Source organism: Pan troglodytes, chromosome 19 (genome assembly GCF_028858775.2).
Source record: "Pan troglodytes isolate AG18354 chromosome 19, NHGRI_mPanTro3-v2.0_pri, whole genome shotgun sequence".
Lineage (NCBI taxonomy): Eukaryota > Metazoa > Chordata > Mammalia > Primates > Hominidae > Pan > Pan troglodytes.
Genome location: NC_072417.2, coordinates 30,848,347 through 30,863,174, shown reverse-complemented (window position 1 = coordinate 30,863,174; position 14,828 = coordinate 30,848,347). Strand labels below are relative to the sequence as shown.

At 39.6% G+C, this 14,828-nt stretch overlaps 1 protein-coding gene across 1 annotated transcript in view; it reads left to right on the top strand.

The window, feature by feature from the left end:
* AATF (apoptosis antagonizing transcription factor) overlaps positions 1-14,828 on the top strand; it is a 101,990-nt gene that overhangs the window by 72,939 nt on the left and 14,223 nt on the right. Inside the window, exon 11 of the mRNA XM_511427.9 lies at positions 3,804-3,875. Coding sequence (XP_511427.4) covers positions 3,804-3,875 — 72 coding nt within the window. The remainder of the gene's footprint in view (positions 1-3,803; positions 3,876-14,828) is intronic.

The following is a 14,828-nucleotide window of genomic DNA, read 5'->3' as shown; positions in this document are numbered from 1 at the left end:
TGTGGCTAGTAGCTACTGTATTGCATAACACAACTGTAGGGTACAGTTCATAGTCTTTGTCCAGAAAGTGAATTAAAGCTGTCTGTGGACACAGCCAAGAATAGTAATCATACTTTCAGATGGACACTGAAGTTTAGTGAGGCCTAAGGACATTAAAAGATATATTTAATTAACAGTATTTTTGGTTCATATTTAAATAAAAAGGTTATATAAATATTTATGCTCATACATTGACATAACTTTTGGGAGGGCATTTTGACTCAGTCAAGTTTACATATACATACCTTTCAACTCAGCAATTTCACATCTAAGAGTTATGTATTGGCCAGGCTCAGTGGCTTATGCTTGTAATTCTAGCACTTTGGGAGACTGAGGTGGGAGGATCACTTGAGTTTAGGAATTTGAGACCAGCCTGGACAACATAGCAAGACCCTCTCTCTACCAAAAAAAAAAAATTTAAAAATTAGCCAGGCATGGTGGCGCACACCTCTAGTCCCAGCTCCTTGGTGGTGGTCGGGGCTGAGAGGCAGAGGTGGGGGGATGGCTTGAGCCTGGGAGGTCAAGGCTGTAGTGAGCCATGATCGCACACTGCACTCCAGCCTGAGCAACAAAGCAAGACCCTATCTCAAAAAACAAAATAAAACATCACCAACAAAAAAACAAGGATACATAGAGGCCTTTTTTTATAAAAAGTGAAGAATTAGACTGGGCATGGTGGCTCACGCCTGTAATCCCAGCACTTTTGGAGGCCAACACAGGTGGATCACTCGAGTCCAGGAGTTCTAGACCAGCCTGGGCAACATAGTGAAACCCCATCTCTACTAAAAATACACATATTAGCTGGGCATGGTGGTACACTCCTGTAGTTCTAGCTACTCAGGAGGCTGAGGTGGGAGGATGGCCTGAACCTGCGAGTCAGAGGTTGCAGTGAGCCAAGATAGCACCACTCCATTCCAGCCTGTCTCAACAACAACAACAACAACAAAAAGTGAAGAATTAGAAGCAATGTATGTGATCAAAAATATGAAAATAGGATACTTCTGTTCCTACGGTTATATGCAGCTATTTATAAATTGTTTATGGGACATTGCTTATAAGGCTAGGTAAGAAAAGAATTCATTCAAAATTGTATGAATATATATATATTAAAGGATCATTATGTGAAACAAACGTAACAACAATTGTCTATAGGTAGAAGGATTGTGTGTGGGATTTTTTGTTTGTTTGTTTTTTAGATAAGCTCATACTCTGTAGTGAGCCATGATCACACCACTGCACTCCAGCCTGAGCTACAAAGCCCAGACCGGAGGGCTCACTGCAGTCTCAACCTCCTAGGCTTAACCAATCCTTCCACCTCAGCCTCCCGAGTAGCTGGGACTACAGGCACATGCCACCGTGCCTGGCTAGTTTTCTTACTTTTTTATTTTACTTATTTATTTTTTTGAGACAGAGTCTTGCTCTGTCACCCAGGCTGGAGTGCAGTGGCCTGATCTCGGCTCACTGCACCCTCTGCCTCCTGGGTTCAAGCGATTCTCCTCCCTCAGCCTCCCGAGTAGCTGGGATTACAGGCACACACCACCACGCCCGGCTAATTTTTGTATTTTTAGTAGAGACAGGGTTTTGCCCTGTTAGCAGGCCAGGCTGGTCTTAAACTCCTGACCTCAGGTGATCCACCCACCTCAGGCTTCTAAAGTGTTGGGATTACAGGCGTGAGCCACTGCACCCAGCCAGTTTTTTTACTTTTTGGTTTTTGTTTGTTTTATTTTTGAAACAAAATGTCTCTCTGTCACCCAGGCTGGAGTGCAGTGACATAATCTCGATTCACTGCATCCTCCATCTCCCGGGTTCAAGGGTTTCTCCTGCCTCAGCCTCCCTATTTACTGGGATTACAGGCATGTACCACCACACCCGGCTAATTTTTGTATTTTTAGTAGAGATGGGGTTTCAACATGTTGGCCAGGCTGGTCTTGAACTCCTGACCTCAGGTGATCTGCCCCCCTCAGCCTCCCAAAGTGCTGGGATTACAGGTGTGAGCCACCGTGCCTGGCCAGTTGTTTTTACTTTTTGTAGAGACAGGGTCTTGCTATGTTGCCCAGGCTGGTCTTGAACTCCTGGGCTCAGGTGATCTTCTGCCTGGCCTCTCAAAGTGCTCAGGTTATAGGCATGAGCCACTGCGCCAGGCCAACTGTATGTGTTTTCTGTGTGGTTTGGTTTTTTTTCAATTTTCTGTATTTTATACCTTTTGTATTACTTTTTTTCTGGGTTGGTGTGGGGGTATAGACAGGGTCTTACTATGTTGTCCAGGCTGGTTTTGAACTCCTAGCCTCAAGCAATCCTTCTGCCTCAGCCTCCCCAAGTGCTGAGATTACAGGCATGAGCCACCACACCCTGCCACTATTACTTGTATAATAGGAAAAATCTTAACCAGTATTATTATTGTAAAATTCATTTGTTGAAATAAAGAATTACCTTTGGGAGGCTGAGCTGTGGGTGATATAATAAATAATTAAATTATTTGATATGTGTAAAAATGTTCCTAAAACTTTAAAATATTATGTATTAAATACATGAAAATACCACATTTTGTTTTATGGATAGTGTTTTGCCCTAGTAGAGTTTTTTGGGTTAGAATTTTATTTTATGTATATAGAGAGGGCACATTATAATGAGTAGAAAAGGATACCCCTTTGAATTATCTTTGGTATGATTTGGTCTGTATAAGGTCATATATTTTCTAGAGCATCTCAAACACATCATACAAAATATTTTTTTTTTCCATTTGGTGGGAAATGTAGGTGATATAACTTAAACTTCCATAGTACCTAGAGTGAAGATCTAGGAATCAAACTTACTGTGAATTCAGTTGTGTTTCTCCATTTAAAGGTGGGGGAAATGAAAGACCCCCTGGATCTAGTGCATGGAGATGACGTGGAATTACAGACCCCTTTTCTGCCTTGGGGAACCAGTGGCAGTGTGTGTGGTGTTGGTGAGGTGTTGCATTCAGATACTATACCACTACCTGTGCTGCTGCCAGTAGATGGCTTTTGTGACATCTATTAAAATGAAAAATGCTTAAGATATATGTAGAGGAAGAAAATGAGGTAGTCAATTCCTCATTGTCTTTAGTTTGGAATACTGTTTAACGGTTGTATATTGCTCAAAAGCACAAGTGTACCTATTCTTTTTGGGGGCTGTGCTATAAATGAATCTGTGTTGAACTGTCATTTACAGTATGCTGTTATCAGACTTTTCTCCTGTAGCATTAGGGAAAAAGGGAAAAATGTACAGTCAGCCCTACATATTTGTGAGTTCCACATCAGTGGATTCAACCAACCACGGATTGAAAATATTCAGGCATGGGGAAAGGAGCGTTGTGTCTGTACCTGTGAACAAGTGCAGACTTTTTTCTCGTCATTATTCCCTGAACAATACATTGTACAACTATTTACGTAGCATTTACATTGCATTAAGTATTTTAAGTAATCTAGAGATGAGTTAAGTATATGGGAGCATGTGTGTAGATTACATGCAAATACTATGCCATTTTATATAAGGAACTTGAGCATCCGTGGATTTTTGTATCCATAGGGAGTCCTGGAACCATTCCTCCACAGATACCATGGGATGACTGTAGTTGGTCATCCCAATGACAGTGGTAAGTGCCTATGAATTTTTCCCTATCCCACTTTGTAGCCAGATGTTCCAGTGATCAGTTCTGGAGTTTGTTAACTCACTGAATGTGTTTCCTCTCCTAGGTTAATAGTTACTAATGTTGCTGCCTGTTTGCTTCCTGCTTTATTTAGGTTTCATGTCCTTAGCAAGCTACTGAGTTTCATGGCACCTATTGACCATACTACAATGAATGATGATGCCAGGTGAGTAATTGATTAATTATGTGTCTCAAATGGCTTCATGACAGCCTGATATTGACCTGCTCTACAGCCTTCGCCCTCTCCATTTCTTCTTATCAGTTAACCATTTGTCATTGGCATCACAGTAAGGGTCACATCTCTTCACCCTCATAATTACTATAAAACCAAATCAAAAACTTGCATAAATTTCAGTGCTGCCTTTGGTGGTTTGTTTGTTTTTCCTGTTTTGTTTTGAACTTTAGCCCAGCGCCCTGGGACATGTGAGCTCTCTAGGACAGGGCAGGTGGCCCATGTTCTTGCCGTTTGTACTTGGGGCTGTTGTGCATATGCTTTCCTTTTGAAAGTGGCTCTAGTGAGTTCTCTGGAGATGTGCATATGTTGTATTTGTTGGGGATTGTGAGTGTTTTTACAAAAGATGTATATGCTTATTTTATAAAGCTGAAACAAGAGAGAAATACAGAAAAAAGTGTATGCTCATAATATTACTGTTCAGGGATAATCTTTTTAAAATAACAGTTTCTTCTGTGTCTATTAATTGGCATTCTATAATGAAGAGCTTCCTCTTCTCCCTCATTTATTTACCGTTTATTTATTCATTTATATCAATATGGACTCATGTTTTCCTATTTTATTCAATGAGTTATGTTTATTTTGATGTTAAAATTGTCCCAGATAGTGGAAGTGCCGTCAAACTGGCTTGTGTCCTTCAAAGTTGTCTTCAGTCATTCTTTGAGTACTTCCTTACTTTCTGGCACAAGAAGATGTTTAATGCTCATCTTAGACTTTCCATCTTCCAGCCCTGAAATCAGTCTTTCTTGAAGGAGCCCTGGTTCTGTTTAGTGGATTGTGGTATTTAGAAACCAAGATCTAGGTACTAGGGGTGCTCCTTGTTAGTGAGTATTGCTATTTCTAGACCTGTCAGCAGAGACAGGAAGTGTATGTATATACACTCACACATACACAGAAGACAGCCACTTTTAACATCTTACAGCATTTCATTTCAGTTTTTGTAAGTTCCCTTTCAGTATTTTCCTGTTTTTCTTTTTTATTTTGAAATTATATTCAGGAAATGTTTTATATACTGAGAGCATTTTCATGTCGTTAAAATAATTAAAATTTTTCAATGACCACATAATTTTGTTATAATATTTATTTAGCCATTCACTGATTGTTGGACATTTAAATGGCTTTTAATTGTCATCATTGTAAATAATGCTATGAGAAGCATTTTTAAACATATTTACCAAGTGAAATTATTGGTCATAACATAGGCACAGGTGGTTTTTGCCAGTTTTATCCCTCAAACTACATATAACCTTTTTATTTTAGAGTATTTTGTTTGCTACCAAATGCCATCAGATTTTCCCCTCCTTGTCTGAAAGTATGAGATCTGCAAATTTTGACAAATACTATTATTTTTTATTTGGTTTATTCAGTACTTTGAGCACAAAACAGCCTATGGATGGTTCTGAGTACATTTGTGTCTGGCTTTGTGACCACATCTGCTATCCTGTGCTTTGCAAGTGAATGTCTAGATATGGCCATGGTTTTTTGTTCATTTCTGGATCCAGTCTGTTTAAAAATTGCAGAGTAAAGTGAGTGCATCTTAGATTCCCTGTCAGGATGCCGTGAAAAAATTATATCAAGAAGAAAGCAAAACTAGATTTTGAAAATTAAACCAAACCCTTTAAGGTTACGTTATTATCCCAGGCATAAAATGAAATCTGGTTTAGATATTAGTGGTATCTTTTGATCATAGTACTATGAAATCATTCAGAAATCAACTTTATGCCATTCTTAGTTGGAATTTTACTTGAATCCCTTGAGGTGTACTTAGTTTTTCCAGAATCTTACCAATATTAACTCCTAATTTTTGAAGGTCTACTATTTGCTAGACATAAAAATTATTTGAAGATGACTCTATTAGAATTAATTTGGGTATGGCCTATAAAAAATATAAAACCTGACTACAGAGGCATAAGGAAATGGAAGTTCATCTTTGTGACAGGATAATTCTAGGGGTGGTAGGCAATTGTTGTCCATGGCTTTTGCTTCTCGGTGGTGTTAGGGCCAACATCTCTTAGTCTTTCCCCTGTGGTCCCAAGATGGCTGTTGCAACTTAACGCCATCAAACATGCATTCAAGGCAGGAAGAAGAGGAAAGAGCTGTGCCAGCCATACCTGTTTGTTTTTAATCAGAAAAGTAAAACCTTCCCCAGAATTCCCTTCAGCAAACTTTTTGTATTTCATTGGCCAGAACTGTGTTACGTTGCCACTCCAGGTAGAGCAAGCAAGGGAGAAGGGGTTAGGAATGTGTTTGCTGGGTGACAGTCGTTGTGACATTTATAAGGAGAAAGGGCTATCCCTTGTGGACTGATTCCTAATTACCAGCATTGTTCTCCAGCTGGTTTAGCTACTTAAGGAATGGAATAATAGTCTTGTAGCTGGAGAACTGAACATTTGTTTTTACCAAAGTGCGCACCATTCTCATTGTGTTTCCTAAGGATAGGGAGATGTGTCCATATCAACTGCTCATGCTTTATGGTTTGAATAGGCCAGATTAACTATGGGTACAGTAAATAGGCACTAGCTCTCTCTCCTAGTATCAAAATTTTTAGGGCCAGTAGGTATTGTTAACTTTATCTTAAGTAAGAAGGAAGTAGTAATAGCTTATCCTCCTTTGTTTTTCTTTAGTGGAAAAACAAAAGTGGAAGTAATCTAGTACCATTCCATTTTGTGTCCCATTTGTACACCACAAATAGGAAGCTTTCATAATTGTCAGAATATCATTATCACTGCATGCTACTTTTCCTCAAGTAAATACTTTTGGTTTTCCTAAGTTATACGTATGTCATTCTTGGTGTGCTGGGGGCATAGAGAATTTTTTAAAATGATTTCAAGGTAGTGAAGGACTTTATAAGCATGACCACAGGGCCAGAAACTAAAAGGTAAAATATTAATAGACCTGACTACATAAAAGTCACATTGAAAAAGACATCAAAAACAAAGTTAATAGGTAAATGATGAACTTGAACAAAAAAATTCCAGCAGATGACATATTTTTCTACTATGTAAAGAGTTTTTACAAATCTCTAAGAATATCCCAATAACAATAATGGACACAGCATATCAACAAGCAGACTTAAAAATCAAAAAAGAAGGTTGGGCACAGTGGCTCACACCTGTAATCCCAGCACTTTGGGAGGCTGAGGCGGGCGGATCATGAGGTCAGGAGATCAAGACCATCCTGGCTAACACGGTGAAACTCCGTTTCTACTAAAAATACAAAAAATTAGCCGGGCGTGGTGGTGGGCACCTGTAGTCCCAGCTACTGGGAGGCTGAGGCAGGAGAATGGCGTGAACCCAGGAGGCGGAGCTTGCAGTGAGCCGAGATCGTGCCACTGCACTCCAGCCTGGGCGACAGAATGAGACTCCATTTAAAAAAAAAAATCAAAAAAGAAAAATTTCAAGGGCCAAAAACCATAAGCACTTTCAACCTAATCAAAGAAATGCAAATTAATATAATGAGATTTCTTTTTCTTTTTATTTTTTTTTTTGAGACAGAGTTTTGCTCTGTCACCCAGGCTGGAGAGCCATGGCACTATTTGGGCTCACTGCAACCTCCGCCTCCTGGGTTCAAGCGATTCTCCTGCCTCAGCCTCCCGAGTAGCTGGGACTACAGGCGTGCACCACCATGCACACCCCCCCTCCTTTTTGTTGTCCTTATTCAGTTGGAAAATATTAAAAGGATTAGTAATACCCAGTGTTGATGGTGTAAGGAAAAATGCACCTTTGCATACTGTTTTTGGAAATGTAATTGGCAAACTCTTTTGGGAGGATTATTTGACATTGTGTTTCCAACTTTTTTTTTTTTTTTTTGAGATGGAGTCTTGCTCTGTTGCCCAGGCAAGAGTGCAGTGGTGCAATCTTGGCTCACTGCAATCTCCGCCTCCTGGGGTTCAGCAATTCTCCTGCCTCAGCCTCCCATTGGTCAGTCTGGTCTCTAATTCCTGACCTCAGGTGATTTACCTGCCTCGGCCTCCCAAAGTGCTGGGATTACTGGCGTGAGCCACCATGCCTGGCCCTGTTTCTGACTTTTAAATGTGTCTGTTAACACAGAAAAATCTACTTGTAGGAGATAATCTTTAACAGTTGCCAAATACATTTGTGTCAAGGATCTTTATTGCAGTATTGTTTGTAGAAAAATAAAAAATCCAAATGACCCAAACTAAATAATCACAGTAAAATCATTCAGTGAATTTATTATTTTTTTTTTCTTGAGACAGGGTCTCACTGTATTTTCTGGGCAGGAATGCAGTGGTGCAATCATAGTTCCCTGCAACCTCCAATTCCTGGGCTCAGGCCATCCTCCCACCTCAGCCTCTTGAGTAGCTGGGACTAACAGATGCACACCACCACACTCCACTAATTTTAATTGTGGTAAAATACATGAAACAAAATGTTCTGCCCTTTTGACTTGTTCCCAGAGGCACCTCCACTTATGGTTCTTAGCTTACCCACATCTGGAAGTAGAAACCCTCTTCTTTTCCTTAGTTGCTCATTGGTTCCAGTTTACCCTTCCACACGTGCCTAAATTGGATTAATCCTCAGTGGTTTTGGTGGGGTGTCCAGTTGCGTATCCTTGAATCCCCCCCATATCCCTTTTCCAGTTTGAACTCAGTAAATTCGCCCCTGGTTGACTTAAATTGAAACTGGAACGTAGCTCATTAAGGGAGAGAGATCTTTAACACAGGATATTATCCTGGTGGTATATCCTGGTGGAGAAAGAAATGCTATCTTTGAAAGGATAGTGGCATCTTCATTTTGTTTCTCCTGTTGTGTGGTCTGAGTAGTGTTATCTATTTAGTTAATTTCTGCTGATACAAATTCCTTTCTCACGCTAAGAATTTTTCTCTTCAAGCGAGCTATTTTTTTTTTAAACCTTTTAAAATGCAAAGTAGCCAAGTTGTGTCCCTGTTGTTACCAAATTTCCCTTTGGGGCATTTCCTTCTAGGTAGATGTTGGATATTGATTTAATGCTTTCGGATCTCCTTTGTTAGTGGAAATCTTATGCAACCCCTGATACTTTCTATGTGCTGGTCTAGTAGATCTTATACTCTTCTCCAGTATGAGGTTACAGATGGTTTGTATTGCATGCCTGACGAGCATTCCCAATATTGAAAGAAAACAAAAGAAAGCCCAATTTGTCCGTGTATTATGTGTTTGCTTGCAAGGGAGGAGGTTACCATAAGCCTAAAAATGATCCCTGGCTTTGCTAAACCCTTGATGCTCTTGACACGGGGTAGCTCAGCTCCCAGGACAGCATCATCTTTTTGTTTTTGTTTTTTTTTTTTTTTTTTGAGACAGAGTCTCGTTCTCTCACCCAGGCTGTAGTGCAGTGGGGTAATCTCGGCTCACTGCAAGCTCCGCCTCCTGGGTTCAAGTGATTCTCCTGCCTCAGCCTCCCGAGTAGCTGGGACTACAGGTGCCCACCACCCCTCCCCACCACCTGGCTAATTTTTGTATTTTTAATAGAGGTGGGGTTTCACCATGTTGGCCAGGATGGTCTGGATCTCTTGACCTCATGATCCACCTGCTTCGGCCTCCCAAAGTCCTGGGATTATAGGTGTGAGCCACCATACCTGGCTGACAGCGTCATCTTTAAGAGGCAAAGGATCACTTGTTTTTGTAGAGCCAGAGCTATCAGTGGCCTAAGGAGAAGAAAAGGCTTGACATCTCATTGGTAGAGAATCCTGTAAGCGTATTATCACCAGCAAGAGCGGGTCAGTACTTTACTTGCATGATTTGCGGGGCTGTTGTTCACTTCTCTATTGAAGTTATTCTAAGCTCATCAAGGACCTTTTAGAAACAGTGCTTCTTACATTGTGTAATGTGAAATCCCACCTGCCCCATGCCATTAGACCAGAGGGAGTATGATGTGACCATTAAACATGCTATGTGTATATCAGAATATCACATGCCCCCCATAAATAAGTACACATATAATCTATCAATACAGAAAAAGAAAAGCCAGTGTTGGATGCTGATACGGTTTGGATTGGCATCCCTGCCAAATCTCATGTTGAAATGTAATCCCCAGTGTTGGAGGTGGGGCCTGGTGGGAGGTGATTGGATCATGGGGGTGGATTTCTCATCAGTGGTTTAGCACCATTCCCCTGGTGCTGTCCTCATAACAGTGAGTTCTTGAGAGAACTGGTTGTTTAGCAGTGTGTGGCTTCTCCCCTGTCCCTACTCTCTCTCTTGCTCCTGCTGTGGCCTTGTGAGGCGTCTGCTCCCCCTTCGCCTTCTGCCATGATTGTAAGCTTCCAGAGGCCTCATCAGAAGCTGGACAGATGCCTGGTTCATGCTTCCTGTACAGCCTGCAGAACCGTGAGCCAATTAAACCTCCTGTCTCAATAAATTACCCAGCCTCAAATATTTCTTTACTGCATTGCAAGAATGGCCTAATACAGAAGCATTCCAAAAATGAAAATAAAATAAAATAAATGCAGATGATCTCTCACTATAGTTCTAACAAAGTGAAGGAATTTGGGGTTATGGAAATAAGCATCTGCTTTTTGCCTGTGTTTTTGACAGACCCTCTGAGGCAGACTAAGTTAATTGTCATTTGTTGTGTGAATGTAAGTCAGTAAAATGCTAGTATGACAAGACAAACAAATACTGACTGAGACCCCTGAGACAGGAAGAGATGTGTTCCTCAAAACTGGCCACTGACTCAGATTTGGGAAGGGGCATTCATGTGAACCTGCTCTGTTGGCATTGGTTTTGGCTGTCAGGATGGAAAGGGTCTGGTGATGGCAGTCAGCTTGATGCATGCCAAAGAAAATAGGTGTTTGCCTTGCATTAAATGCTGCTTCAAGGAGAGGATATTAGATAGATTTGATGCTGGTACTGTCTGTTAAAAGTGTAGGTATTGAATTTTTCTAAATAGATTTCCCCCCCTTATTCCAAAAATGGTAGCAAGATTAACATTTTGTAGGTGCTCCATTCCTTTGCAAATAACTTAAAGAAATTCTCAAAATGTACAGCAAGAGTTTCAATTTTAGCTCCCTGTTTTCTCCCCAAAAATACAAAACTACCTTTCCCACTCCTTTTATAAAGCTGCTGGCATTAAAAAAAGAGCAAGGAGAGCATCCTTTAATGATAAGTACTGAGCACCAAATACATTATTGTTTTACATCTGGAGTTTTAGAAAAGAAATGTACAAATGTAATCCAGCCTTGTAAAGTGCTTTGTCAACATCACTGCCACGTTGTTCTTGAGATGCCTTGGTATAATAGAATTTGTACAGGCAATTTATCTTCGGCTTGCCATTTTTGTGTATGGGTCTGCACCCTAAATATGGGCATACTCTACCACTCTACTGATGATATTCTTTTCCCCCAGTTGGTAACCCAGAAGATAGTTAAACCATTTCTTGCTCCCCCCTACCTATATTTAATAGGAATATGCACTGAATCATGGTGAGATATTCTGGTGTAGCTTGCTCAGCATTTGAGAACACATCAGCTAATAACCCCTGAAATACCCTCCATAGAGCATTTTCTGTTGGTTAAAAACTTGCAAGCAAGAATGGTTAAAGTACAGATGTTTTCTCTGAGGCTTCTTATCTCCTAAAAAGACACAGGTTATTCTGACAGGTGAGACAAGCCCAGGCAAATATGCAACATTGATCTAATCAGCAGGAACAAGAGTGATGTTTTAACTGGGGCTACCTTTTACCAGCATCATTAAAGGCTCCCATTACTCTTTTATTAGAGGTTCCCTCTCTTCCTTATCAGATTACAGAATGAACATAACTCATGGCAGTGATTTGATCTCTTGTTAAAGAGGATTACAGCTTTGCATTAACTCGGATTGACACAGTTTATAATTTGCTTGTTGATTCTCAGGTGGGTAGTACCACACATTTGACCCCCCAGCAGTGCTGAGGGGAAAGGACCCGCATATATCATCATTAAGGATGGCGTCCAGCACAGAGATAGGGGCATGGGGCCTTCTTTCGCCAGTAATGTCAGAAAGGACAAAGGAAACACTCTCAAGTTCAAACCTAAGGCTTGGGCCAGAGTTTTAAAACTGGGTTGGAAAAAAAACACTGCTGTTGTTTCTTCTATTTTTCCTGATTTGCTACTGTTCAGTCTCTTATTCTAGAGAACTTGCATTGTCAAAATGAAGCCTTGGCTCCAAGCAGGAGGTAGAGTGATAAAAGCACATCTTCTAGAAAGAGATTTGTAGATGCTGAACAGATAAATCCTTCCTCAAAATGGGCCTTTTTGACTATAGTTCTCATTTCTGCACTTATATTCTCATCGCTTCTTCAAAGGATTGTAAATCCTCTTTTTTTCCCAAAGGGATATTTCACATTCTTTAAAGTGTGTGTAAATGTTTCTCTTAAGGACTTGTTTTTTAATTTTTATTATTATTGGCTTTCTAAATATATTGCAATATCTTACAGATATTGTATTAATCACAGCTAAGTAACTGGCAAGTTACTTGCAAGCGGGTAGGCAATAGCTAAGTTTTTCACCTTAATTTAGTTAGTCATAATCATGTTATTGATGTGCCCCACAGTGATCACTGAGCCAACAGTCGATTGCTGAGATACCATTTCTGTTTCTAAGTGCAGTTATCCTTCGCTCTGATTTATCCACTGTAAGTCTGTCCCCTGTGTCTGATGGGCAATGAAATAACATAGAATAATCATATCATATTTCACTTACTGAGAGTTTACTATATGCCAGACATTGCACTAAGCCCTTCACATATATTTTCATTTGTTCCTCATTAAAAAAAAAACAGTGATTGATGTTATCTGCATTTTATAAGAATACTAAGGCATGGAACAATTAAATAACTTGCCTAAGTTGAACAGCAAGTAAGTAGTGGAACAGGTGTGTGCATCTAAGAGTGTGGTCCCCAACCCCCACTGCTGTTGCCAAGAAATTCACAAGCTTTTAGAAATATTTGGGAATCATGTGCCACAGGGAAGGCCCCCACCCCCACCCCTAGCTACTCTTTCAAAAACTTATTGGGGGGGGGGGGAACTTCTTTAGATTAAAATGCTTTCCCCCCCACGCTTTCTTTTATAGGAGAGATGCTTTCTATACAGGAAGGTTTTGCCTGTCAGTCATCATATTTTAGTGTGAATCACTGGATTCCCAAACCTGGTTTTATGTTATATCATTCTGGTTACAAAGACCTTAGACCTCATAATTAGCTTTGAGTCCTGATCTGGTATATTTAGTCAGTTTATGCTTGTAATTCTATTCTCTGCCGTAGTCAGGCACCTATCACCTACTTTTCTTAGAGACAGTATCTTTTTCCCATATAATAAAAATAGTGCATGCTTATGGAAGAAAATTTGAAAAATATAGAAAGGACAAAGAAAAATTTGTCATCCTGCTATTGAGGGTAGAACATTATTAATACTTTTACATGTTTTCTTATAGAATTTTTTGTGTATGTATTTTATACAGATATATACATATGTGTTTGAATCTTTTTTCAGATTAACTTATAAGCATTTTAATGCCTTAAGTATTTTTAAAAGCATTTTAATAACCTAATAATCTGTTATGGAATATGTATTATTGTTGGACATTTAGGTTGTTTGTAGTTGCCTTTCTTTTCAAGTAGTGCTGCAGTGAACATATATATACAGAAATCTATGTTCTAGGTTTTGCTGTGTCTTTAGAAGAGATTTCTGGGTCAAATATCTAAACTTTCTAATGACTCTTGATGAGTTTTACTAAGTTACATGACGCTTTTCTTTCCAGCTGAGGCTTATGTCATTTTATCTTTGCTAAGCTGGAGAGCTCTTTTTTCTTTTTCTTTTTTTTTTGAGACGGAGTCTTGCCCTGTCGCCCAGGCTGAAGTACAATGGTGCAATCTCGGCTCACTGCAATGTCCGCCTCCCGGGTTCAAGTGATTCTCCTGCCTCAGCCTCCCAAGTAGATGGGACTACAGGCGTGTCCTATTACACCCGGCTAATTTTGTATTTTTAGTAGAGACGGGGTATTGCCATGTTGGCCAGGCTGGTCGCGAACTCCTGACCTCAGGTGATCCACCCACCTCAGCCTCCCAGAGTGCTGGGATTACAGGTGTGAGCCACCGCACCCGGCCGGGAGAGCCATCTTTTAAAAAATATTTCCTACTTAGATATAAAAGTTACTTACTGTTTTTAAGTTCATAACAAATGACACCTTATTGAGGACATATAATATGGTAGGCAGTGGGCTATAATCTAATGTTTATTTTCTCTTATAATAGTAAATTTGAAGAGTATTAATCATGTATTTCTATCATTTGTAGTTGTTTTTATCCTTTGCCCATTTTCTTTTTGAGTTTTGACTTTTCTTTATGAATTTTCTTCCTGTATGAATTCTCTATATTATGGCTATATTTATGGTTATATAACATTTCCTGGTTTTTCTAGATTTCCATATTTTGCTTACCTGTCAATATTAATGATTTTTATTGGTTACATAGAAGTTTTACTTTTTAACCTGATTAAATATATAAGAACCTTTTTGTGGGGGGTGTTTTTCATTGTTTTATGATTAGGCAGTCTCTCCTGTATCCCAGAACAATTATTCACCTATATTTTATTTAATTTCATCTGAATTTTTTTTCTTTTAATCTACTTGGGAGCATTATTTTAATATATTATTCAATGATCTTCACTTTTTATTTCTACTGCCTCTTTTTTTGAGTCCAGGTCTTTTTTTTTTTTTTTTTTCTTTTTTTAACAAAAGACAAGGTTTTACTCTGTTGCCCAGGCTGGAGTACAGTAGCCCAATTATAGCTCACTGCAGCCTCGAACTCCTGTGCTCTAGTGATTCTCCTGCTGCAGCCTCCCAAGTAGCTGGGACTACAGGCACACACTACCACACCCAGCTTTTTTTTTTTTTTTTTTCCTGTAGAGATGGGGTCTTGC